The 27,274-nt window shown below is 35.7% G+C and overlaps 1 protein-coding gene and 1 long non-coding RNA gene across 2 annotated transcripts in view; both read left to right on the top strand.

Moving 5' to 3' along the window:
- Nucleotides 1-12,051, top strand: part of LOC145313770 (protein MCM10 homolog) — a 29,222-nt gene extending 17,171 nt beyond the window's left edge. The window contains exons 22-27 of the mRNA XM_080153363.1: nucleotides 6,250-6,399; nucleotides 7,158-7,242; nucleotides 7,569-7,645; nucleotides 8,098-8,215; nucleotides 8,660-8,737; nucleotides 11,267-12,051. Of these exons, the coding sequence (XP_080009489.1) occupies nucleotides 6,250-6,399; nucleotides 7,158-7,242; nucleotides 7,569-7,645; nucleotides 8,098-8,215; nucleotides 8,660-8,737; nucleotides 11,267-11,500 (742 nt within the window). The 3' untranslated portion in view covers nucleotides 11,501-12,051. The remainder of the gene's footprint in view (nucleotides 1-6,249; nucleotides 6,400-7,157; nucleotides 7,243-7,568; nucleotides 7,646-8,097; nucleotides 8,216-8,659; nucleotides 8,738-11,266) is intronic.
- An 8,703-nt stretch (nucleotides 12,052-20,754) lies between these two features.
- LOC145313778 (uncharacterized) lies at nucleotides 20,755-27,026 on the top strand. The gene is made up of 3 exons (XR_013877484.1): nucleotides 20,755-20,864; nucleotides 21,149-21,223; nucleotides 26,868-27,026. It is a non-coding gene; the product is annotated as an uncharacterized LOC145313778 (long non-coding RNA).
- The last annotated feature ends 248 nt before the right edge of the window (nucleotides 27,027-27,274 follow it).

Here is a 27,274-nt window from a genome sequence, read left to right as displayed (position 1 = left end):
TAACATGTGTGCCATCATTCGACACAGTGTCTTCAGGTATAGCTGAAGATTTGACAAAGCTTTTGACGCTCATGCCTGCTAAGTCAAGAGTGAATTTGACTCCCGCAATGATTTTGTCTAGTTCAATTGCGGAGTCTGTTGAATCAGAAGTATCATCAACATAAGTTTTGGTTTTGAGAACCTGGGCACCTGCAGTATGTTCAGGATGGTTGTCCATAACATACTGAGCTACCTGTTCAAGACCTTCTGCCGTTTGGTTGCCAGAAGGTTTAACCCCATAAATGATGGTGCGCATGATGCGCGTTCTGATGGTGCCACCAGGGGCAAGGCTATCAACCCACAAGTACTTGTGCCAGCGGAAATCAGATGGATCCAACTTAATCTGATTGTATGCCATCCGTATGTCGCATGCGAAAGCATGTGGGCCTGCTCTGAAATTGATGTCCAGAGCTAGGATTTTTTCAAGTCTGTTTGTGCCCTTTGCTAGGACGTCGTTCAGACTTTTGCCTGACGAGGTTGTCGCAGAAGCGTCAAATACAACCCTGACTGGAGTGGAAAGAGAGTTTTCTTTAGTGACGAATCGCCAAGGGAGGTAGTATTCTCCTGGCAGATTGTCTACAAGGGCGCGTTCCTCAGGGGATAGGTCATCAATGTCACATGAATAGCCATTTAATGCTAGTTTGTCATGTGACGCCATAACTTGTAGTTTGGCCTCTGGATCCTTCTGCAATTTTCGCAGCTGGGACTCCAGAACTTTGAGGGCCCTGTTTTTGTTTGGTTGTAACTCCTTAACCGGATCAGCAATGAAGGGAAGAGATGCTACGATCCGGCGTTCGTCAGGTAAGAACTTGACGGACTTTTTTATTAGGAGTTGTTCGGCCTCTTCTTTCAGAGAAGTTGCCTCCAGAATGTCTCCGTTTTTGCAGTCATTGCAGCCACGGCATGCTATGCAACGGTAAGGTGCTTGAGTGCCTATGTCTTCACTCTCAAGATACTTGCGTTCATGTCGTTTGACATGTTGAATATAGGTGCTGTATGTATGAACATCCAGCGAAGCGTCCTCGTCTGTTGTTTCCTCAACAGTGATTGGACGGAGATACGGAAAGGTGTCGGTTTTGGAGTCATCCGCGCACCAATTCCTGCCACTGTTCAGAAGTGTTTCAGTGGTATAGCGGTAGGCAGACAGCTCGTTGGTGAAGAAGAGAGCAGCACCAACAAAGTTTACAGTCTCGGCTGCTTTAGCCCAAGCCTTGTGGGGGCCACCAAGTACACCTGTGTGGCCGTCGATACCCTTAAGTGGGCTTCTGTATAAAGATAAGCCACAGGGCAATGAGCAGATGCGCATTGGGAACAAGTAATTGTACTTGATTCCCAGGATTATGTCGACTTGGCCTCCGCCAATGACATCTGGTACGGTAGGGAGGAGCTCGTGGCCTTTGTAATGATTTGCAAGGTCACCATAAGGCTCCTTGAGGTCCCAACGAGGAAATGGAGCCGTCAGCGTGTCCATTTTTGCAGCAATTATAGTTGCGGACATGGCACTGTCGACTAATGGCAGTGTGAACTTGTCACTGCCATAGGGAAGATGGACGACTTTACCACCTGCTACGTTCATGAGGGTGGGTCCAGGTCTGTGTTCTGTGGCATTTAGTCTAGCCGCTGCAGAAGCTGAAACTGCGGCTGTACCACAACCGCTGTCATAGAATACAAACAACGGGTTGCCGGAGAGATCAGGGACGTTTTGGCACATGAAGATGCCGGGAGCAGCAACATCGGGGAAAGTGTTGGGGTCGGAAACGTCAGGTGTGGTGTCAGCTGTTTGGAGGTTCATGGTTATGTTATCCATGAACAGAAGGTTGCCAGATGTTATAGGGACATCCTTGGGCAATGATTTGCGGAAATCGCCTAACCTCTTTTTATTCTGCTCCACATGAATTGAGCAGGCGAGGATGTGTTTTTGCACGCGGTGTGAGGATGCGTACTGGCAATTGTCAGCTTGGCAGTAAAAGGTGGTGCGACAATCGTTTTTGTGATTGTTCCACCATTCATCAATATTGTCGAAATTGACGTTGGCGTCCATTCTGAGGCACCTATGACAGGCTTTTGTCTTGCCGTGGAGTTGGCGTTTCTCCTTGTGTGGTGTATTGATGTACACCTGGCATTGGAACAAATATGTGTGTTTGTTCTGAAAAGCGCGCAATCAGTCGATACAGGCTTAGAAGCAGCACCTGTGTATGCTAAGAGCGGAGTGGGCGTCTTAGTCGACTTGTCGGCTAACCTGCCTTTTTGGCGATGTTTTGGGTCCTCCGAGGCCGAAAAGGTGGAGGCTGTGTAGGTTTGGGAGGCTGGTTTACTCCGGTTCGAGTTTTTATGACCCGGGTTGTTACCAGCATGATTGGACTGTTTGTTACTGGAACTGCCGCTGTTTGTGTTGGCATTGTTGCCGATAGAAGTTGCGGTGCCAGTGTGGAGGGATGCCCCTTCATGTTGATTGAGCTGATATTGTAGCTGGCGGAGCTCAGAGTCAAGAAAGAGGAGAAGTTGTTCATAGCAATACTGGCCGTCTTCTTCCCCGTGCTCGTCTGCACTCAACATGAATTTTCTAGACATCTCCTTAAAGTAGTCGCCTTTAAGAAGATTCAACACGGAGTTGGCAATATCTGTTTTGCCGTGATACAAGGTTTGCTCCGCGTCATTTTCTTTTGCAAATTCTTGGGTGTCAGCAAGCAGTGAACGGAGTTTTACCATCCATGTGATCTGCTGTTCCCAGTTGTATTTAGGGCATGGTCCAAGTTCCATGATTTTGGCCTTGCGTTTAGCTATGATGCTGGTTTTGCTGCCGTAGTGGAACGACAGCTGCTTCATACAGGCCTTAATGGATTTTTCGGCAGAGCACAACATCTGTGCATTGCCTTGGAGACATTTCTCTTTCAGTATCTCCAATGCTTCGACTTCTGCTATTGAAGGCATTGAATCAATGTAAATCTGGAACTTCTTTTGGAATGTAAAGAGGTCAAGTTTATCTGTTTTGGCCCCAGAAAAGTGAGGGATAGGAATGTTGGAAGAACGCTGGTTGAAAGAGTGTCCTGAGATAGGCACTCCGAAACGGTCCCTCAAGCGTTCAACGTATGATTCCACGCTGGATATTTCAGTTTCGAGCGTGGTGGACTGGGCATCCAATGCTGTCGCATCTTCCTCCATGTCCGTAAGCATCGCGTCCTCACAAAGCGTTTTGGCTTTATGTAAGGAACGCTGTGCCTTTTCGAGTAGCTCTTTGAATTGAGCATTAAGTTTATTGAACTGACCTAACTGCTTAACTTCGGTCGTTTTAAGGTCGCCGAACTTTTCGCAGAGATCGTCGAGCTCAACAAGCAAGGGGTCCCTTTTTTGTTTTACCCTTGCTTGTTTTACCGCGTATGTCGTAGGATTTATGCGGTTGGGGATGGGAGCTGTTTGCTGGAGCATAGTTGCAGCAGGAACAGCTGTGGCCTGAGTCGTAACTGCTGGAGGCACAATTACTTGGCCATCACATGGTAAGGTACCTGCCTCGGATCCGACTGCTGAAGTGGTAGTCGAGTCGTCAGAGCAAGTAGAGAGAGGTACTGCTGGAGCAGCAGTCGTCATGATCGGTTGAGCTTTCAAACGTGATGTACGATGTTCATGAATGAACTCGATTTTTGAGCGCATGGCTATACGTAGCTGTAACGCTTTGTTCATGTCAGCTTCGGTGACCCTTGGGTCTGGGCTGTTGCGAAAGAAAGCTATGATGTGGCGAATTGACGAGGCTTTTTCTTCCAACAATGATAGACTATTGTCTAGCTTTTCAATGCTAAACCTGTCAGGGTTATTTATGATGCTCTGACAGTCTTCGTCTATCATCATGCACTCATCGCATTCGATGATGAGTTTGGTTGCTTCATCAGTCATGGTTGGGGTTTGTGCTGTAACAAGCGCAGATAGATCGACACTAATATTGTGTGTCGATGTGGAAGCGTTATAAGCGGAGCCTGGGAGGTGGTCGTGTAATGGGAACTGTTCAGGGTTATAAAAAACCTCGTCCTGAACCTCTTTCTGTAAATCTTCAGAATAGAGTTGTTCCAAAGCTTCTTCAAGAATTGAAGCTGATTTTTGGAAGGATGGTATGGGGGAATAATTATCCCAATCTAGTTGCTGTGGGGCTAGCTCAAACTCTTCAGTATCTGTAGGGGTTGTGGGGGTTTGTGGTGAAAGGCCGTTATACGGATGTATAACGGGAAAAGTTACCAGTGGATCAACAGGTGAGGAGGGTAAGTGGGGGGCTGCAAGTAGTTGGGGAGCTGCAGGGGGTGTAGGGAATCCTCGGATAGGTGACGGGGATGGGCTACGGTGGTGGCTGTTTTGGCCTGGGGCGGTGCGACTAACGCTGGGCCTGCGTGAGGAAACGACGGGCCTAGAGTTGCGGTCAACCGGTTTTTGCCGTTGAAGTAGCGCTTTTTTTGTTTTAAGGAGTTTTTTGGCGCGTAATTCAAACGGGGTGTTGAGTTTATGTTTTTTGGCTAAAACTCTGACGGTTTTAGGCCGACGACTCGCAACAGTCGCAGAGTCGGATTGTGAACGTTTGGTGTGAGAAGGGGTGGGGTGTGAGTTAGATGGATGATAGAGGGTGTTATGCCTTGAGCGTGTAATTGCTCCGGGCGGTTTAGTGAGGAAAATCTCCTTCATTGACCACTGAATGCTGTTGTTAATTTATTTATTTAAATCATAACCTCTCTTTAGCTAATATTTTTTGGTGTTTTTTTTTTTTTTTTTTTTATTTTTGTGTTTTTACAACAAATAAATGATGAGGGGAGAACCTTCACCGAATTTTTGTTGTCTTTAATATGGCGCAGTATGGGAGGGACCGCAAGCTATCAGGGAGATGAAAAGGGGTAGGGGGGAAAACAGGTTCGGATTATTTAACAGCTATATTGTTAAATAAGAGGACAAGGAGTTGTCCTATGGGTAGGGAGAAAAACAGGTTTGGATTACTTAACAGTTATTGTTAAATAAGAGGACAAGGAGTTGTCCTATGGGTGGGTGGCACTTAGTTGTAAAGCACCTCAGCAGCTGTACAGGATTAACAGTCTGTAAACATCAATGTGCGGGAAGGATGCTATATCCCCCTTGAGGCTTAAGACTTACAGACAGGGTAGTTATAGAGCAGCTCTAGCAAAATGTTCTACCTGTGACTGCAATGCAGGGAAGGATCAAATTACCACAAGAATCCAGAGGTATCCAGAGGATGCGCAGGGCCAGATGGGGGGGACTGTTGGGATCTCCAGGTGGGCCTTGGTGCATTTATGGATGGTCTGTAATTTGTGGAAGTGATGATGTTTAGGCCTAAACAAATAGAGTTATATTTTGGGAAATTTGGTGGAAACCTAAACTTCACCCGGCCTAAGCTATTGTCCTATCCTCCCCCCAATTACATTATTTGTTAATAGGGAAAGGTGGAAAGGTTAATAATTTGAAGAACTAAGCTGTACCTGGATGTTAATTCTGGACAGCTTAGTTTTCCAAAGAGCCGGCAGACATTATAATTAAGCGGTCTGAAAAATGAAAATCTTTAAATTGCTGTTTGCAACCGCGAAATTAGAATGTCTGCCGCAGTGAGCCGCAGGCAACCCGTTGTTCTTCTCCAGTGGACTGGTGGCCTGAAAGTGTACATACATTAGTGTACATGACAATGAGTTGCGCTAGTTCATGGACCAAGGCAGTAGGAACCATTTTAACGTCTTTTGTTGTGACGCGGTGTCGGGCAGAGATTCAAACCTATCACCTCCCCGACGACGAGCGGATGCGCTACGTGTTGAGCCACGGTCGCGGGTTATATTGTTTCTTATCTATATATAAATACAAATGTTCCCATATCTTAAATACCCCTCTGTAGATTCAATCAAGGTACCCAAAGTTTTTGAGCAAACGAACAAGATAGCGTGATTACAAAACTTTGGGTACCCGTGTAATTTTCATTACAATGTCCCCTCCCTCATTCAATGTTTCTCATTTAGAAGAGAGTTAAAAGACTGTAAATTTATATACTGGTAACCAAACTTGTATTAACACGTTCTCCTATTCCTTAACTTTAGTGTTCTACCTTTTCTGACAACAAATTCAATACAGAAGGGATAATTTTGTTGATCATTAGTAAAACTTATTATTTATCTCCTACCCCATTTATTTGGTAAAATTATAATCAAATATGGATAAATAACTATTTAATTTGTTCAGATCTAACTATTCGGCCAGCCATTCTCGAGCCCTGGCCATCCTTCAAAACAAGAACAAAAAGTTGGTAGCGGAGGATCCGAATAAAACCCACAAAAAAGATCCTCTAGTCACACCAGAGCGAGTGGAGAAAATGAAGAGAAGAATTGAAAGGTTTCATAATACGTCTTTTTGTACAGTAGAATAGTTATTTATCCCTTCGTATTATAGACAGCTTTCCGCAGATATTAAAATGAAAAATTGTAATATGAAAACCAGTTATGTAAGCCCCTAAGGGTCGAAGGCCCGTTATAACAAAACTGATATTAATCTTATGATTTTTGTTTTCATAATCGTGAAAATTATGAAAATTCAATGTTATACATACATGATATTAGTATGGCTGAGATCCGGTTGTAATCCAACGGATATTAATCGGTTTCTTAGACATACTGGAAAATAATTGCGAATTTACAGTGTCTGAAGGAAAAAGGGATAGGGTCCTGGCAAATAATTTAAATTTAAGATTTCTCATAACTCCCTTCCTTAATTTTTCCTATTGACACCCATTTACCTTTGGCTATATAGTATTACAAAACCATGTTGACAACTTGATTTTGGATTATTAAAGTAAAAATAATATAGGAGGCATGAGCTCTATGTAACTCTCTCCTCAGTGCATAGACTCTGTCTCGATTTTGTACTGTTTTTTTTTAATCAGCCAATAACGTCGGAAATATAAACACAGCAGAGTTTCTAACAAAGACAATAAAGCAATTTGTTGGCATGCGAAAAGGGCCCCTACCACTTGGGGCAGATAGTTGTCCTTAAAGCGGGTACAACTCAATACAATGCACTAAATTTTGTATCACTTCATGACACAAAATTTTTAGATAGACAATATATATTAATATGTTTTTATATTTTATTAGAAGTAGTACAGACGATGAAAATGAAATTAATAGTCCTGGTACCAGTAAAACTCCTCAGAGTAAAAAGATTAAACTTGATGACCAGGTAAAGTTCTCTTGTAGAATAGTTATTTCTCGCATAGTATTATAATATTATAAACAGCTTAAGTTTTACCACTTTTCTATTAATTAATAATTTTAAGCATCCGGTGTCAAATATATTTGCCTAACAAGACAGATTTTTAAAATTGTGACATATCTGCCCTTAAGAATATAAGTTATTTGGTATTTTTTTGGCCGTTTTATTACTTTTTATTTGGGTTATTTTTGTAGCTAATTCTCTAATATTTTTCTTTTCTAGTCTTCATTGCAAGGCATGTCACCTAAGATTTCACGGAAACTAATTTTAATAACATTGGTTTGTACATTAAGAGCCCTAAAACGGTGCGAGTATTTGGAAGAGAAATGACACAAGAGGAATTGGACAAACTTAGATCTACAAAATCAAGGTATTGTATCTTTATATATTTTCCACTAAACTCATTTAGAATTCCCACTAGTTGCTTCTCCTCTAGCGAAGGGCTGGGGAGGTCATAAAAAAAGTCTAAAAGCATACTATACCAAGACCTAAAAATTAAATAAAATATCCTCAATTCATCCAAGGAACTGTGTTAAGCTTTAATAAAATAGTGAACTCTTTTTGTTAAGTGGATAACGAGATCTTTACGGGACAATTTACCTTAATGTCCTATAGTATAAAGTAATAGGTTTGTTATGCCTAAAGCCAAAAACCTCGGAAATTGCCGGTCGAAATGGGGTTTATTTTTCAGGAAAGCTTTATATATGTTTTGTGTTGATTTAGTTTATTTAGGTAACCTCTCCCGCCCTCCCCTTGAGGCTAACGCTGATGCTACTATTTTTATATACTAATGTATGCAATTAAATCTTGAACTACTTTTAGAAACCAACATCTGGTGGCCGAGGCTGAACTGGAGGCCACAGACAAATACTTTGATACCATGGAGAAGAGAGATGAGATGGAGGAAAAGATGTTAAGCACCTTCGAGATGAAGACTAAGGCAATGGATTTATACAATATACCTGGATATTGTGACAGGGGAAAAATTGTCGTCAATTTAGGTTACAATTTTCCCCCGCATTTATTGGTCGGGCCATTTATCCAGTAGAAGGAAAGAGGATGGGGTAAAGGATGGGAATGTGTGAGATCGTTATTTTAACCCACTACAGAGTTCACTTTTTTTATAAAACATGAAAATCTGGTTTAAAATCCAAGTAATTATACATCCATTATAGAATATACGTGGATATTTTGAGAGGAAAAAGTCAATTTATATTGCTAACATTGAACTCGTTTATTGGGGTTAGTTCGTTCATTCAGTAGGAGGGGAGGAAATTGGGTAAAAGGGGGTATTGTTATTTTAGCCCGCTGCAAGTTTCACTTTATTAAAGAACATGAAAATGTGGTGTATCATCCAAGTAATAATATATCCATTACTGTGAAGGCTGTGACATGCCACGAGTGCAACTATACCTCCTTCAAGGCTAGTGATATTTGTAAGAGTCAGGGACATAAATATAAGGTACGATTATTTATCTCGGATCTACTGCAGTTTACGGTAAAATATTGCTGGTAACGAATATTGCCAAAATTCTATGAATTTTAAAGGCTGCTAGCTGCCAAACGGCTGAACGTACAGATCATACCCGCACACCATTTTAAGCGGTATAAGAAGGCCTACAAATAATCTGGAATAGCCAAGATCCAATGATGCACACTCACAGGGAAAGCTTCACTGAAGAAAAAACGCATAAAATAGGCCTTTTCGCGCATTTCTCTGCACAGAGAGATAATTATGCATTATTGATTTATGGCTATTCCAGATTATTTGTAGGCCTTTTTATACCGCTTAAAACAGTGTGCGGGCATGATCTGTGCGTTCAGCCGTTTGGCAGCTAGCAGCCTTTAAAATTCATAAATTTTTGGTAATATTCGTTACCAGCAATATTTTACCGTGAACTGCAGTAGATCCTTTATCTCCTTTTTAAAGCTAACCATTTTCCATTATGACTTCGAATCCGAATAATTTCCACTGGATTAAAACCGGTTCTTTGCAATATCGTGTTTAAATCGTGCATCGCATTGTATTATTGATAATTTTCCATGAAAATTAAAAATCATAGCATAAAGTTTTGTGTTATTACCTTGCTTTTTGGAGCTATCTAATAAAACAGAAATTAATCCAATAATTTGTAATTTTGCTCTACGCGGAAACCTGCTTACAATACGATGCGAGAAATAACTTTTAACGAGATGGCAACATACAAATGGGAGAAAGCTTGCAAAAATTACAACAATTGACTAAAAAATCTGGGGATTTGGGATCGCTTTACGATAAGCTGATTTACATAATTTTTCTAAATTCATCACCCATTGTCCTACCCCTGAAAATATTGAAAAGTGCAATAGACAAACAAACAAAGTGAGTTTGAGAGCTGATACCAGTTACGGAAAAAAAATCTTTCACCAGTAGTAGTAATAATCAATAATCATTAATCATGCTTCTTTCAGACGTTATAGACAGACGGACAAATTATGAATTAGAGTAGATACTCATTTGTCTAGGGAATCTTTACAATGAAAATCAGTAGCCTGAGTAAATCATTTCACTCATGTAATAGAAATGATAGAGCTATTATTTTATGTAATGGACGCCAAAAATGTGAATGATTAGTGTCCGTTATATATGAAATTCTTAACAAGGATCTAATTTAGGATTTTCTCTGACGGACAGATGGACGTACGTACAATTTCGAATTATAGGGTAGTTACGATATCATAGCTGATATGTTGACTATCCGTCAAAAATTGTTGACAAAAATCCAATTTCCGAATAATGTATATTATGTAGTTAAAAATTTTGCCGCTAGGCGCCTCAAATTAAATTAATATTCCCCGATATTTCATACATTTTATAATTAATAAATTAATAATAAGGTAAAGAAATATTTCAACTTTATTTCTTGTTATTTAGTAGTAACTAAATAAGATTATCATCCTTTTTATAAAATAGACAACGGAAAATTTGGCACTGTGTCTTTTTGTATGTTAATTTACCCATTTCTGGTCACCGCTACTTATTGATGTTGTCATCCTTGAACATTTATATAAATTAATTTAGTAACGAAGCTTACTCTATATAAATTGTTCTATTTTGTGGAGGCCGTCCAACGATGGCTCAGTAAATTTATGGAAAATTTAAATTTATCCTCCCTATTCCCTCACACGATAATAATGATTTTTATAAATGTCGTTATCCATAAGATAATATTGAAATGTCAATTAATTTAAAGATATTTGTTTTTAAATATAACATTAAATTAAATTCATTTTCTTGTTAAAACAGTATGTTCAGTACGAGCGCAGTTATACAAATTTTTAGAGGAGTAACAATAAAGATATGGTTATGTTTAAAAATTCATTAAAAAAACGCTAAGAATAGCACATAAAACTTGAGTGCTTTCCCTGATAGTACCAAGCGACCGTTGAACCCCTTAATTATATTTCTCGAATTAGATTTTTTCCCCTAGGTTAGTTCAGGGAATTCCTATGCCCCTAGAGAGGTTACGCATGAAGAAAACGTGCTATTATAATAGTTTTTTTATGGTGTCGTATTATGGACAGCTTTACGCGGAAAGTATAAAAAAAATTTAGATAAATTCCAGTTTGTTTTGTTGGCCACGAGATTCTTTTCTTATTGTATGTAAAAAGCCGGCAATATAACGATAACATGCATGATTCATTGATTATTCAATATGGCTGAGAACCGGTTCTAATAGTAATATTGATCGGTTTCGTAGCCATACTGAAAAAAAACCAGCTTGCTTTCCTTTATTAGTATGTGTAGCCATAGTTACTAGTACTAATGGAGTAGAACAAAACACTTTTCTCGGTGTATGGCCTCTAGCCTTTTGGGAAGGGTGTGGGAGATCACGAAAATGTCCTAAAACCACCACAAGAAACATATAAAGTTTCCATGAAAAAGGACAACCCATTTACGAGATCTTTAGTTTCAGACGAAAAGTTGTACTCCACATCTGTCTAATTTCAGGTTATAGATGCTGTCAAAAGATTTTACTCGTGTAAAAAGTGCAAGAAACGCGTCACCTGCCTGACCCGGCTGCCCAAGGAGGCGTGCAAGCAGTGCGGGGAGTCGAACTGGGTGCGTGCCGGCATGATTGCGGAGCGGAAGGGCCCCGCACTATTGCGGGACACCCTGTCCGTTAGGGGTAACGAGGAGAAGTGGCTGGGCGGTAGCATTTCCAGTGCCAACATCGATATTTAGGATTCATGCTTTTTTAGGCCAATGTATTGGATATAGAATACGTGGATATTGTGAGGGATTCTCGCATACCCTAATAAAATGTTTGTTCCAGCTAGCTATTAACCTCTTTTGACTACCAAATTCCATCCCCTGGGGATTGAGGCAAGAATTGACCAATATCTGAGGACTATTTTAGCAACCTGAATTGACGACTATAATTACTCTGTTACAATATCCATGTAATCTATATCCATTTTTATGACTTCCATATAAGAGAGAGATAAAAAGTTACATTGAAATATTATATGTTGCTAATAAAAGACCTCTTTGTTTAAATTAATATTTTACATAGAATAAAAGTATGATTTACGTAAAGGTTAAGTCAAACTAGTGTTAAAATCTTTTAAAATCAATTTTAGTTTGACATATATGTGATGATTAATTGTTAATTTTTTTATGACACTCAGTTTTGTTATACATTTTTATTTGACTCGGACTTCAGTGTAATTTTATTTATATTTACCTATTTTGTACAATTTTTATGAGAATAGTACATAAATTATCATTATTTATCTAGTTTTAGTTTGATTACCTTGTAAGTTCGCTGTTTTTTTATATTTTTTTCTTTCAAATGCATATAGGTTTTTATTCAAATGAAAGCATAACATCTAATAATAGACATTAAAATTTAAGTATTTTTGTATTATTCCTGATGTAATACAAAGTAGAACGATGTCTGTCTGTCTGCAGCTTAAGATCTCAGTAACTACTGAACCGATCTACTCTTAGGGAATATACCAACTTGTCCTGTGATGTTTTTAAGCTATTATCTTGGAGGCTCGAACATCCCTAACCCCCCAAAAATACAATTACCTCCTCCCCCCCCCCAAAAAAAAAAAAAAAAAAATTTAATCCCCTTGAACTAGACAAGGGGAGTATCGACTAAAAAAGATTTTTCCCCCAAATCTTGCCTTTAAAAATCACAAAACCTCTACAACTTGGAATATGAAGTTCTTCTTTATTTTGCTCAACCTAAGTAAAGTAGTAAGGTTATTTTTTTTGTCTGTAGCTTATGATATCAATAACTATTGAACCGATTGAGTTCTCCATATTATGAAAGCTTCTTAAAGTTCCCTTGATAGTTGAAAGCTATTTAATTTTCATATCTAAGTTTGGTTCTGGACTTTTTTACTTTTTTACCCCTTCAAATACAGAGCTCCTGGATACAAGTATAAAAAAGTATTTTAAGTTTTTTTTTCTGTAGCTTGAGATATCGGTAGCTATTTAAACAATTCAGATTTTCATATTAGGTTATCTTTAGTCTTTACATAGGTCATGAGATTATTTAAGGCTATTTTAGTTTTAAAATGTAAGTTTTAGTATGGTATTAGGCTATTTTTTATGTTCCCTCCTCTTCGAATACAGAGTCCCTAGATGACGGGGGCGTTGCCAATAATACTCTATAATTAGGGCCGTCTAAAAATATATCCTAAACTCAAAGTATCCGTTTTTTATAACAATAATATTTTTTATTTTTATAAGAAACAATTTCAAAGATTTTGTTTATTGGACCCATCTATTAAAGTTTTGGGTTTCCAAATTAATTAGATTTCCATCAGAATTGAATCTGTCCACAGTAAATTAATTATCTGTAATAAAATTTTATTGGTTTACGGTGACCTCAGACCTTTATTAAGGCAAAGTTTACTGTTATAGTTCGATACATGAATGAATTATTGTATATTTGGAGGGTTACTGTGCCACAATGTATTGGTATGATTTTTAAAACTTATGTGCTAAAACAAGAAACTTATTTTAATGTCATTAAAACAAGGATGACAACCTATATAAACATCGAAGCTTAGATTTAAAATTAGGTAACACTGCTATGAAAAAGGATGGATAGTAGCCATTTGAATATTCAAACAAAATATCAGTATTTTAAATATAACAATTTACAAACTTTCCAATTACAATCAGTCCATTCATGTACACTATGTACACTATCATTAAAAGGTATCATATGAGTAAAATATTTGCAGATTAATGTATTGTGATAATGTTTATTAAATTCCTTAGAACCTAGTTTTAATCTGATCTGTGTTTTAATTAGTTTAATTACCTTTTTAACAGCGAAGCTTTTCTATAATTAGGGTCGGTCCGTCTGTACGTCCGAGACGGATAGCTTTTTCGATAACTTAGGCTTGTTAGAATTGTCCTATCGATTTAAAACTTTGCATGGTGATTCCTGTAGTAGTTAGGCACGATTTAGAAAGCAATTCTATAATCATTACCAGAATGTCCGTACGTCCTTTTTAAACATGTGGATTGTTTACTTTTTTTAACAAAAATTTTTTATGTGATGTAATTATCCGATTGATCTGATTATTGGTATAATGATTCCTGGGGCAACAAACTACAATATCGTAAGCGAAGCAACTCTATAATCAAGTCCTAAAATGTAAGTATGTCCAAGAAATATTATCCTGTTTAAGAAGTTTTTCAACAAATTTATTTACAATTTTGCTTTGACTCTTAAAAATTATATTCTGATTATTCGCTTTTATTGATGTTGTCATCCTTGTTCTTCTAAATCTAACAAGAAATCAAATTTCACCTAAAATCTTTAATTATATATTTAAATTAAATTTTGACATTCAAGATAATAAACAAAATTACTTCTTCTGGAGATTAAAATTATTTGAGAAGTTTGGACACTGCTAGTTTGAACCAACCAATTAAGATATACTAAAAGGTGCCCATTGTTTTTAAGCCAAACAAAGCTAGAACTAAAACTATGTAATGGTTACTAATATAATTTACAGTCCAGTGTATCTCCCCACCCCCTGCTAATATTTGTACAAAATAAATTGATCTTTAAGGTTTTATTTAATTTATTGATTTTTAAGTTATTTTGTTATGTTATTGTACAATAGGTTGCGTATGGGATAAAATTTATATCACAGGGAGGGAGGAGACATTGAATTGGTTATTACACTGGTATCCAAAGTTTTAGAACCACGTTAGCTTTGGGTACTTTTATTAGTATGTTCCAAAATGTAGTGTCAAAATTTATCAACCAATAATCTCTAAAAGTGGTAATTTTGTAGATTGTCATTGAGAATTTATATTAATTTTACGACCCATATCCCTTAAGAGTAAGACCCCTGGTATATCGATTTTTTAAAATTGTTGTTTTCAACCTGTTCTAAATTGTATTCACTAGGCTTATTCATGCATGTGTGTGTGTGCATGTATATGTGTGTGTATATAAAAACAACCCCCTAAATCTAGACATATCGATCTCTAAGTTGAATAACAACAACCACCCACCCCCTCCTCCTTCCTCTTAAAAATTTACAACTCCCCCCTGATATAGATCCTCACCAACCTAATTTCTTTATCCCTTTTTAGAAGCTTAGCTATATTGTCTGTCTGTACGTCAATCAATTCTTTACTTCCTTGATAAGCTTTCTAATAAAAATGGCTTAAATGGGATGTATTTACCAATTGCAATTCATGCCAAAAGTTTTATTTATACTATGGAAGGAAGGGGACATATGATTGTAAATTACACTGGCACCCAAAGTTTTATATCCACGTTATCCTAATAACTTTGGGTACTATTATTGAATTGTGATTGGTTGGTCTCAAATTAGTAATAATAATTTAAACCTAAAAAAGGGGGTAATTTTGTATATCATCATCCTTGTTTCATTAGATACACTTTTCAATCCACCCGGCCCCCAATAAAATTAATCTTCCTCCCCCCCACCACCCCCCTAAACTATTAAAATTACACTTGTTGCAATAATGCATCAATCCCCCCCCCCCCTTAATTCCAGAGCACCCCCCCTGATGATGATTATTAAATCTGATGATGAGGTATTTGGATGGGTGGATTAGACGGGGAGGGAGGGCATGTTATCACATAAGCTTTATTTTGTCTGGGGGGGAGGAGATGGTGGATAATACGCTGCGAATTTGAAATGAAACCAAACAACAAAATAACAACATATAATATATATATATATTATTATATGTATATTAAACAACATCGTACTTTGTATTTTATTAATGGGTACCTACCTATAGGATATATTGACATACAAAGTTTTGTCAATTTAGCTTGCTAATATCTCATTTATTGTTCAGTTCGTTCATAAAGTGGGAGGGGATTGGGTTAAAGGAGAGGATGAGGGTATCGTTGTTTAGCCAGCTGCGAGGATCACTTTATCAGAGTACATGAATTTTGATTGACTGGTTCATCAGGTTTAGTTCAAAAACGTATCTACTGCAGATTTTAATCCACAGAAGGGGTAATTATCTTTATTGGGGATGTACATCAATTTATCGGCAATTGTCTTATCCCTTTAGAATATCCCTGACTACAACTAAAGGGGAAATGCAAGGTCAGATTAAAAATGTTAAAAATTGAAATTTGATCTTTAAGTATTAAGTGTTATACATATTAAATACTTAGCTTAGTGTGGCAATTGTTCTAACTTTTAATTACTAATGCGAATGATCTTTTTTTCGAGCCTATCTCGAGTAAAATAAAAGTATCAAATGTACGAATTACGAATTTTTTTTATGAAAGGAAGCCTGCAAGAAATACCACGCTTTAACTGCTGAAAGACTGCCACATGTAGACCAAATACCCCAAATTTGAAGCCTTCAGCTTCTATAACAAAAAAGTTCTAGGCATTTTAAAATGACATTTTATGTACAATGAAAATTTTGAAAGAATTGCAATGCTCATGTTGAAAACTTTGAAATTAAACTACGTGGCCTAGAAACAAAATTATAAGCTTATTTTTGTCAAAAATTTAGGTTTCCAGTAACTAATTATATTTTTCAATAAAAATACCCATTTTTATAGTAAAAATTATTTTTAAAAATTAAGTTTTACTTGCGTTGTACCGAATGTACTGTAGCCAATCATAAGGCTGAATCAGCTTAACAACCAATCACAGCTAAGCTTGTATTAGTTTACCCCTTTCTTTCCGCTATGATTTTCGTTTAAAAATGCAATTTAAATCGAATTTTTTTCATAGATTTTGACTATGAAATGTGGTGTTTTTATTGTAAAAATATAATTAGTTACATGCAATCTAAGTTTCTGACAAAGATAGGGTTATAATTTTGTGTCTAGGCGACGTAATTTAATATTGTTTTTTTCTTTTATGAGCATTGGAAATCTTTCAACAATTCCATTGTACATAAAATGCTATTTTGAAATGCCTAGAACTTTTTTGTTATTGAAGCTGAAGGCTTTAAATTTGGGGTATTGGGTCTTTTGTGGCAGTCTTTCAGCAGTTAAAGCGTGTTATTTCTTGCAGGCGTCTTTTAAGATTCACGTTATTCTTGAGCATCGGCATATAACTCAGTTGGTCTGTATTCCTAAAATACATTTCTGTTTTTTTATGATGATTCCTGTGACTAATAAGCAACAATTATAAAGATTGTTGTCCCTCAATTATGCTGTAGAGGGGCATTGGATACTTATATAGAAGAAATATTATTCACTCAGCTGTTAGCTAAGATAGATCACTGAAATTTGTCGTGATCATCACTAAAATAGTGAATATACTCTTTATCAATTATGTTGTCTATTATAAAATTTTTAATTCAATAGTTCAATCAAATTCCATACTGCAACTCTCGCTTAGTTTTCACGGGGAATTTTAGTAATTGGATTCTTATTTCTCACCATTTTTTCATTTAGAACCTAATTTGTTATTTAAAATTTTAAAATACAATGATAAGCCAATGGCAGATAAATTTAATTAGCCAGGAATAAAGAGGAAATTAAGCTGTGAATTATACTTTTATAAACAGTTTTACAAACACAATCTCTCATTCTTTCACTTGAAACTTAAGGTACTTTTATTAGATATTGATTGATTGGACAATCTTGCAGTGTCCTTTCTTTTTTCTTAAGATGACAATTGTATGAATAATTTTTATTATTTATTTCTTAATTTTACTATTTTACACACTGAATGCTCATGGATATAGGACATCTTCAACAAAAAAAATCAGCCATCTATTTTGAATGAGAAAAAACATTAAATCCACAGCGTTACGGACAGACAGACAAAGTGAATTATAGAGTAGCTGTGCTACTAAAAATCAAAAAATATTCAAAGAGAAAATAAAAGGTTTTATTAGACTTCGTTTTTCTTCACAATGGAAACTCCTGTGCATTGTTTTCCAAAATTATGTTAACAGAAAGAAATATGCTCTTCATTTACATTTAAAAACGAAGGATTCTATTGTTATACTCTTTATGTCCATGTGCAACATAATGCTCTGATAGTAATGTTTAGAGTCATACTATGAATTTTTAAACCTTACCCGAGGAGTTCTGTAACACTCATCAGGCATGATCTTATTAGTCAGCAAATCTATAACAAGAAAGTATGCATGTCATATTTTAATCATTCGAATTTTAGAACCTTTTCCATTGCTAAATACATATTGATTAAATGATACACCCAAATGCAGAGGCGAATTATACTATCCACACCTCTCCGCAAGAATCCGCAAAGTGTGGCGATAAAATTAAGGCCTATATTTCATGTTTTCATTTACAGTTAAATCCTTCTTTCCCCTTCAGAGATATTTAAGTTTTTAAAAAAAATTAAAATCCTTATCATTAAAATAACAACAACGACTTTTAATTTTCAGGGTTAATATATTGCCTATCAAAAATATATTATATTGAAATACGATTATTGACAATTAATTAGATGAACTTTTGAAATGAAATAAATTATACACTTATTTTTAATATCCCTGAAAATTTTACCTTACTGAATTTGAAATTTATATCTGTCTGCTAAATTGTCCATAACATTTACATAAATAACTCCCAGTGGTAAAAAAAAAATAATATTAATTTGTTGTAATTTATAACAAATTTTTAATGTAATAGCGTACGTATTTGATTTTATAAGATATAATCATATGTAAGCATTGGATTTTTTTTATTACAGCCATAGCAGTGCCGCATTTTTTTGCGGTAACCAAGACGAAATTTAAATTATCTCCCGCAAACATGTATTCAATTTGCAAATGAAACAAGGATGACAACATCCATAAAAGCGAAGCATTGAATTGTAGGATAAATGGACATTAACATTTGTATAGTGTCAGAACTGAATGATCAGAATATAAATGTATAAGAGTCAAACCAAAATTGAAAGTAAATTTTATGAAAAACTGCTGGATACAGGATAATGTTTATGGACATACTTACATTTTTAGGACTTGATTATAGAGTTTTTTCGCTTATAACATTATACTTTGTTGTCCCAGGAATTAATATACCAAAAATCAGATCAATCGGATGATTAGATCACATTAAAATTTGTTGTTAAAAAAGTGAAAAAAATCGACATGTTTAAAATGGACGTACGGACATTCTGGTAATGATTATAGAGTTGCTACGCTACTAAATCGTACCTAACTACTAAAGGAATCACCATGCAAAGTTTGAAATCGATAGGACAATTCTAACATGCCTAAATTAACGAAAAAAGCTATCCGTTACGGACGGACGGACCGACCCTAATTATAGAAAAGCTTCGCTTTTAAAAATAGGGCCCAGATGCAGTAGTCAGAAAGGATAGTTTGAATTACCTAGGGTAAATGTTAAAATTTTTATAAATGGGGGGGGGAAGTTCTAACACTTCTACGTAAACAGTGATTATAGGCTTTGTCTTTGGAGTGAAAGGATAAATTATTTCACAAAAAAGTTTCCTTTTGGGATGTAGTTTTCCTATTAAAAAAAATTAGGATTTGCCTCCAGGTCCAGGTACTGCAGGCCTCCAGGTGGATTCTGGACAGGTAAAAAAAATTCAAGTCAGAACAAAACTTATTTAACAAAAGTTGGTACTTTATGGGCAGTATGAACTAATTTGCAGAAAATTTTGATATCAGGCTCCATGTTCAGTTACTGCAGTAAAAAACTGAAAATTTTTACTATTTACGTTAGAACAAACCTTATTTTAAAACCTTCTACTTTTTAGCTAGTATTACTTGATAAGCTTAAAGGGACTGTGAACGAGAATTTTTCTCAGCTTAATATCAAGTCTTAACATTATCTCATTCATAATATCTCACAGATAGAGCAAAACGCGCTTTTGTTTGCTTAAAAAACGGCTTTTTCCGCCGATTTTTATAAGGTACGGGGAAAGGAAGAAATTTTCCGTATTCTATAAAATGTGCATGAAATTGCTTTTTTCTCTCATTATAGCTAAAATTAAACTTTTTCGCATAGTTCTTGACTTTTCCTAACCGTTAAGCTATCTGTAGATGTAAATTATTCATTAAAATATGAACCAGGCACAGAGAAATTGATGAAATAAGTCATGTTCTTTTTGGAAATTCAAATCAGCCATTAAAATTACATAACAAAATTGACACCACAATTCTACTGTGACACATATATTAACTCTTTTCTAGGTTCGGAATAGGTTAGTCTAGTATTTCCACTCTTCCCTTTTTTCATTACTTCCCCTCCATTAATTTGAAGCAGACAATATAACAGCTGACTGGAAAATTATATAAAATAAACAACACGTTTGTAATTGTTCCTGAAAGTTTTTCTATTTAAGCAAAATTAGTAATATAGTAGAACGTTCAACGTACGTCGTACAGAGTTATCATATTAATTGTCCTGTGTTTTTTTACGTTTTTGCCATTCCCGAGGTTATAATGGGCACACAGGATGGGAAGGAGTATATTTATTAAGGTGACCCTGAATTACTGTTATTTGGGCATTAAAATATATCATGTAGAGTACAATTTCTTGTATGTCCAACTGATTTTTATCTAGATTAATTTCAATTGAACTTGATTTTCATATTATTTTAATTTTACCGGCGCCGATAATGGATTAAGTGGTTATGTCTCTCAGCTGAAAAAGAATTAATAGTTAATGCATTAATTACATCCTATTATATAATGTAGTAAGTTTTTTTTTCTGTAGTGAAGAATATTGTGAAGCCCTCATCATGATTTTCCTTAACAGTGAATATTATTATGTGTCAAGGGAAGGTTTATAACTATTTTGGAGGATGGTATCTCCAACCTCCCAAGTTAAATTGTCCATAGAAAAAAATACTCCCTCTCAAATTGTTTTTTAATTTAAACCAAAATTTACTAAGAGGGTGGGATGGGAGGAGGGGTCGACTTCCCCATCCCACCACAAGTACGTAATTGATATTTGTGGGGGAGTTTGGTTGATTTTCATTTAGTGTTTTTCTGTCAGAAATTCTTTACAAAGTATTTAATTTTCAGACAAAATGCAGTTCAGAAATCATATCACTCGGATGTTGACTATTTTAGCTTCTTCCCTAGTTAAGCTTTAATTAAGGTATTAATATAATTTCTTTAATTGCTCTTAATTAATATCACTAAAATATTCTACGAGTTCTTAATACATAGATTTTTTTGGTGGGGGGGATACTAAGGTATTAATATAATTTCTTTAATTGCTCTTAATTAATATCACTAAAATATTCTACGAGTTCTTAATACATAGATTTTTTTGGTGGGGGGGATACCCTCCGAGTCCATACCCACCCCTATTTAAGAATCTTCTTTGGTGAGTAATGAAATGCGTCATTATACCATCAATTACATTGTCTAAATATTTAGAATTGAAACTACAAGATCAAGAATGATGATTTTCCCCCTGAAATTTGCCTCCTAGCAGCTTTGTGACTCCTACAGGTACTTTTTTTAATAGAGAGAATATTCGAGTAACATTTTTTATCAGCTGTTAAGAAAATTGAAAATTATTTAGTTTATGTACTGTTTTAAGTGACATTATCTAACTATCAGTTTGGCTCGGAAAATTGTGTAGCTCGATCAGTTCTGTGGTTAGCAAAATGAGAAGCTAAAAAAACTAGCTATTATACTTTTTGTCTGTGTGTTTAGCAAAGGATCTCGCTAAACGGTGAACCAATATTGTTCTTCTTTCAGTGGAGCTTTTGTATCAAAGTTACATGGAAGGTACATAACTATTTTGAGAAAGGACACTTCCACCCTTACAGCAGAAATCGCCCCTTAAAATAAACGACTTCTCCCAAGCTTAAATATTTTTTAGGAAAAAAAGTATGGCTTCAAAACCAAATAATCTCCGATAGATTAGAAACGTTACTCAAAAATTATGTATACCAACGTATTATAGATAATTTTCCACGAATATCAAAATAAAAATCATAAGATTAACCTACCAGCAGGGTGTCGGAGCCGTATAATTTTTATGCGGCTCCAGCTCTGGCTCCGCGGAGCCGTATTTGGAAATACGGCTCCGGCTCCTACCGTAAAATTAATATATCATTTTTGTTCATTATTGAATTTGATAAAATGAAATAAATAATATAAAATATTTTGCTTTTATTTGGTTAAAGCTATATAAAAAGTAGAAGAATGTGTGTCTATTTGTTAAGTAACAATAGTTTTTCCGTTTATTATATAGAAATAGACCGTTGTCAAATTATAATATTACTTTAAAAAATCATTTTTAGCTGATCTGGAGCCGGAGCCGTTTTTAACAAAAAATACTGCTCCGGCTCCACCAAAATGTTGCTGCTCCCAGCTCCGGCTCCGAAACCCTGCTTACCAGTAACTATTAACAAAACTGACTACCTAACTGGTTTTAATCTTACAATTTTTCTTTTTAATAGGTATCATCGGAAACCTATCTATAATACGATGAAAAATTATGTATACCAACGTATTATAGACAATTTTCCACTAGTATTAAAATAAAATCATAAGATTAACATATCTGTTTTATTAACTCAACAAAACTGAATAACTGGTTTTAATCTTATAATTTTTCTTTTTAATATCAGCGGAAACCTATCTATAATTTTTTCAAATGCACTTAGAGGCCTCTAGATGACAAAGAAAAATTATTCAAATCAATAATTTTTTTTGTTTAAATGCAATTCTTGAAACTACCCTTTATCTTTATCAAATAAGGGGGGAGGGTAAGGTTTAACACTTTGCGTAAACAGTGATTATAAGTTTTGTCTTTGGAGTGAGAGGATAGGTTATTTTACAAAACTTTCCTTTTTGTAGGAAGTTTTCATATTTTTAAAAAGATTTGGATTTGGCCTCCAGGTTCAGGTATTGCAGGCCTCCAGGTGGATTCTGGAAAGATAAAAAAATATCAAGTTAAAACAAAACTTATTTAATAAAAGTTGCTACTTTATGGATGGTATGAATTAAGGCGGGGGGATGTGCCACTTATTGAAACCAAAAGTAAAATGCCCATGATCTCAGCCCTTAAAAGAGTTACAGCTCTAAAATTCGGCACAGCAGTTGCTTTTGTGGAGAACAATATGGAACTGTGAAGAAATGGCGACATAACCACCACTCCTGCCAAAAGCCGCTGTTTCCTACCAAACTTTATTTGCCAAATTAGACAGTTCTCAATCATCAGAGATAAACTTTTTTTTTCAACACTTGTAACCAGTGTTCCGGAGCCGGGAGCCGCCCTATTTTGCTGGAGCTGGAGCCATAATTTTCGTTAAAAACGGCTCTGGACTAGATAAATAAAGAGATTTTTTTATAAATTATGATTTGGTAACTCTGTTTTGTCATGTGCAAATGCTCCTATTAAGTTTTTCAAGTCCATTTTTATCAAAAATTGAACTTTTAAAATATTGTAAGTTTTTCTTGATTTTAGGTTGGAGCCGGAGCCGCCATCATCACGGACGGCTCCGTGGAGCCGGAACCGGAGCCACATCAAAATCAAATGGCTCCACAATGCTGCTTGTAACACTTGTAATATTTCAAACATTTCAAATTAAAAGTGTCAAGTAAAAATATAAGGGAAATTTTTTGGAAGAAAAGTTTACCTCAGATGATTGAAAATTGTCAAAAAAAGCAATTAAAGAATTTGGTGGGAGTGGCAGTTTTGATGCCGTTTGTTCACAGTTGCATATTTTTCTCCACAAAAGCCTCTGCTGTGCCTAATTTTAGAGTTGTAACTCTTTTATGTGCCCAGATCATGCGCATTTTGCTATTGGTTTTTAAAAAGTGGCACATCTGACCCCCCCTTCTAAGAAAATTTTAATTTTTACTTTTAAATTTAGAAAAAAACTTGTATGGCTTCATTATGGCTGATATGAACTAAGTAAAAAAAATTTGAAATCAGGCTCCAGGTTCAGGTACTGCAGGCCTCCAGGTGGATCCTGGACATCTGAAAACTGAAATTTTTTATTACTAAAGTTAGAACAAAACAAAAGTTGATATTTTATGGATGGTGTACACTAATTTGAAGAAAGTTTTGAAATCTGGCTCAAGGTTTAATACTGCAGGCCTCCAGGTTGATTCTGGACAGGTAAAAATAAAATGTCTAGTTAGAACAAAACTTATTTATCAAAAGTTGCTACTTTATGGATGGTATTACCTAATTTGAAGAAAACAATGAAATCATGCTCCAAGTTCAGGTAATGCAGGCCTCCAGGTTGATTCTGGACAAGTAAAAAAATTAAAATATTTTCCTTTAAAGTTAGAACTATATTTTATTTTTACCTGTCCAGAATCAACCTAAATGCATGCAGTACCTAAAACTAAAAATTTTCTTTAATTCAGTTCATACCATCCATAAAGAAGCCACTTTTGTTAGATAAGTTTTGTTATAACTTTAAAAGTAAAAATTTTCAAATTTCACCTGTCCAGGATCCACATGAAGGCCTGCAGTACCTGAACCTGGATCTGGTTTTAAAAATTTTCTTCAATTTAGTTCATACCATCCATAAAGAAGTCACTTTTGTTAAATAAGTTTTGTTATAACTTTAAAAGTAAAAATTTTCAAATTTTACCTGTCCAGGATCCACATGGAGGCGTGTAGAATCTGAACCTGAAGCCTGATTTCAAAATTTTCTTCAAATTAGTTTATACCATCCATAAAGTAGCAACTTCTGTTAAATAAGTTTTTTTCTATCTTGAAATTTTTTAAAACTGTCTAGAATCAACCAGGAGACCTGCAGTACCTGAACCTGGAGGCCAAAAACAATTTTTTTTCATTAAAAAAAACAAACTAAAAGGAAACTTGTGAAATAATTTATCCTCTGACCCAAAAGACAAAGTCTATAGTCTATAATCACTGTTTACGCAAAAGTGTCAGAATTTATCCCCCTTCCCCCCCCCCCCCCAATGTTTTAGCATTTACAAAAACTGATCATATTATTCCTTATATACCAGTGTTATATTGAGTTCTAAACTTTACTAGAGAAATAAGAACCTACGACCTTGGCTCAACACGTAGCGCATCCGCTCGTCGCAGGGAAGGTGATAGGTTCGAATCTCGGCCCGACACCGCTTCGTAACTAAAGACGTTAAAAATGGTTCCTACTGCTACTATATCAGGTGCGCGACATTAATAGTTAGAGTAGGGGGAATGCCTTGGCCTTGGCGAATTCTCTTAGGATGGTTGTAGTAAAACGCTCACCTTCCTTCTACAATGCACAGACACAGACATGCAGCCTGGAATTTACATAAGCATCACAAAAAATATCTTCTGTGAATCAAAACTATCAGCAGTTAATTTTTTCGGGGGGGAAGGGGTAGTCCAACCTCTTGACATTTTCATTTTTAGTTGTACTAAATTAAAAGTAAAAAAAGGGGGGGGGGAGGAATAATAGAGAGTTGTGTAACCCTAGCCCAAAATAGTTTCGGACGCACACATGTACTCCATTAATATTATAGATTTCGAAAAATAAAACAAAAGTAAAGGCAGTTGCGGGTTGCCCTCATATTCTTATACTAAAGTAACAGGATGTTAGTTTGTCTGTCTGTGTGTCTGTACCGAAGGATTTCGCTAACCGCTGAACTGATCGGGTTCTCCTTAACAGGGTAGATTCTCATAAGTTCTGGGAAGGTTTATAACTATTTTCGTGGGGGATGGGACACCCCCCCCGAAAAAAAAAAAATTACGTCTTTTTAACTAAAATTAAAAATAATGGGGTGGAGGGGCACCCCTTCCCCCCCCCAAAAAAAAAAAAAAAATTCAACCCCCCAAAATGTTTTTTAAAATTTTTCTTTTCAAATCTAAGATAAGAATAGTTATTTCTTTCATCGTATTATAAACGGCTTTCCGCGGATATAGAATGTACAATTATAAGATTTAAACCAGTTTTTTAGCCCCGAGATGCCGAAGGCACGGGCTAAAAAAACTGTACATTTCTATTTTCGTAGAAAACTGGATATAATACGATGCTAGACATAGTTTTTTCGTATGGATGAGAACCGGTTCCTATCCACCGGATTCGAATGAATACGAGAAATTGGGTTATCAAATTCGACTCCCCCCTCCTCAAGTGCCCCTAGAGGCCTCTAGGGGGCGTAGCCGCTAGTTGCATATAAACCGCTAACAAGATTTTGGGAACAAAATGTATTTTGATTCTTATTTCTAGATAATTAAATGTTTTAATGCTCCCTCGTCATTTAAATGGCCCAAAAATATCGGTACCCAAAATGTTTGTCTGTGTGTTTGTTACACGGCAATCCATTCAATAATATATCCTTATACTAAAGCAACAGGATGTTTGTCTGTGTGTCTGTACCGAAGGATCTCGCTAACAGCTGAACCGATCGGGTTCTCCTTAACAGGGTATATTCTTATATGTCCCGGGAAGGTTTTTAACTATTTTGGGGGAGGGTACCACACCCTCCCAAGAAAAATCACAAAAAATCAAATTTTTTTTACATTCTTGATTTTAGAAAGAGAGTTCAATGCCAACATAAACGTCAAACGCAACATAGACATATCCTTATACTAAAGTAACAGGATGTCTGTGTGTCTATATCTGTGTGTCTGTGTGTTTGTACCAAAGGATCTCGCTAACCGCTGAACCGATTGGGTTCTCCTTAACAGGGTAGCTTCTCATAAGTCCCGGGAAGGTTTATACCTATTTTGGGGGAGGGTACCACCACCCTATCAGGAGAAATCGCCCCTAGAAAAAAATTACCCCTCCCGAAAAAGAGACTCCAACGAAACATAAACCAATTATTTCTGTATTTAGATATTTTAAAATAGCGGCTACGCCTCTAGAGGCCTCTAGTGAAGGAAAAATGTTATTTACTAAACTGCTATTTAAGATAGACAGCTAAAATTTTTAGTCTAGATTTCAAATATTTATATTGATTTTTTGTCCGTCTGTATGTAGGTCATGCTTAAAAAGCAAAAAAAGTCCACAGTTTTTTCATTTTTAACATAAATCAACTTATGAACCTTCCACAGACTTCTTATAAGCTTCAAGATAAAGGAAATCCTGATTAGTTATTAATCAGTTAGCGAGACCTTTTCAAACAAACAGATATTATGTTCTTTATTATTTATTTTTTTATTTTTCAGGTGTCAAAGAAGTTACCTTCCTACCTTTCGTCGAGAATGCAAGAAAACCTGATTAACAATTAAACAAAAATTTCTAGATACTGTTTGTATTTTTTAAAATGTGAATGTCTTTTACCTATTGTTTTAGTTGAATTTAAAATATAAAACATTCGCAACAAATTGACTTGTATTTAAAATTAAAGCTTTTCTATAATTAGGGTCGGTCCTTATATCTTTTTTCGTTAATTAAGGCATGTTAGAATTGTCATAACTTTGATTAATTCCAAACTTTGCATGGTGATACCTGTAGATTTAAAAGCGTAGCAACTCTAATCATTACCAGTATGTCATTGTGTCCATTTTAAACATGTAGATTTTAACTTTTTATCAACAAATTTTTATGTGATATAATAATCCGATTGATCTGA

Source organism: Acartia tonsa, chromosome 3, assembly GCF_053477335.1.
Source record: "Acartia tonsa isolate MP-2025a chromosome 3, ASM5347733v1, whole genome shotgun sequence".
NCBI lineage: Eukaryota > Metazoa > Arthropoda > Copepoda > Calanoida > Acartiidae > Acartia > Acartia tonsa.
This window is presented reverse-complemented; position numbering and strand designations above follow the sequence as displayed.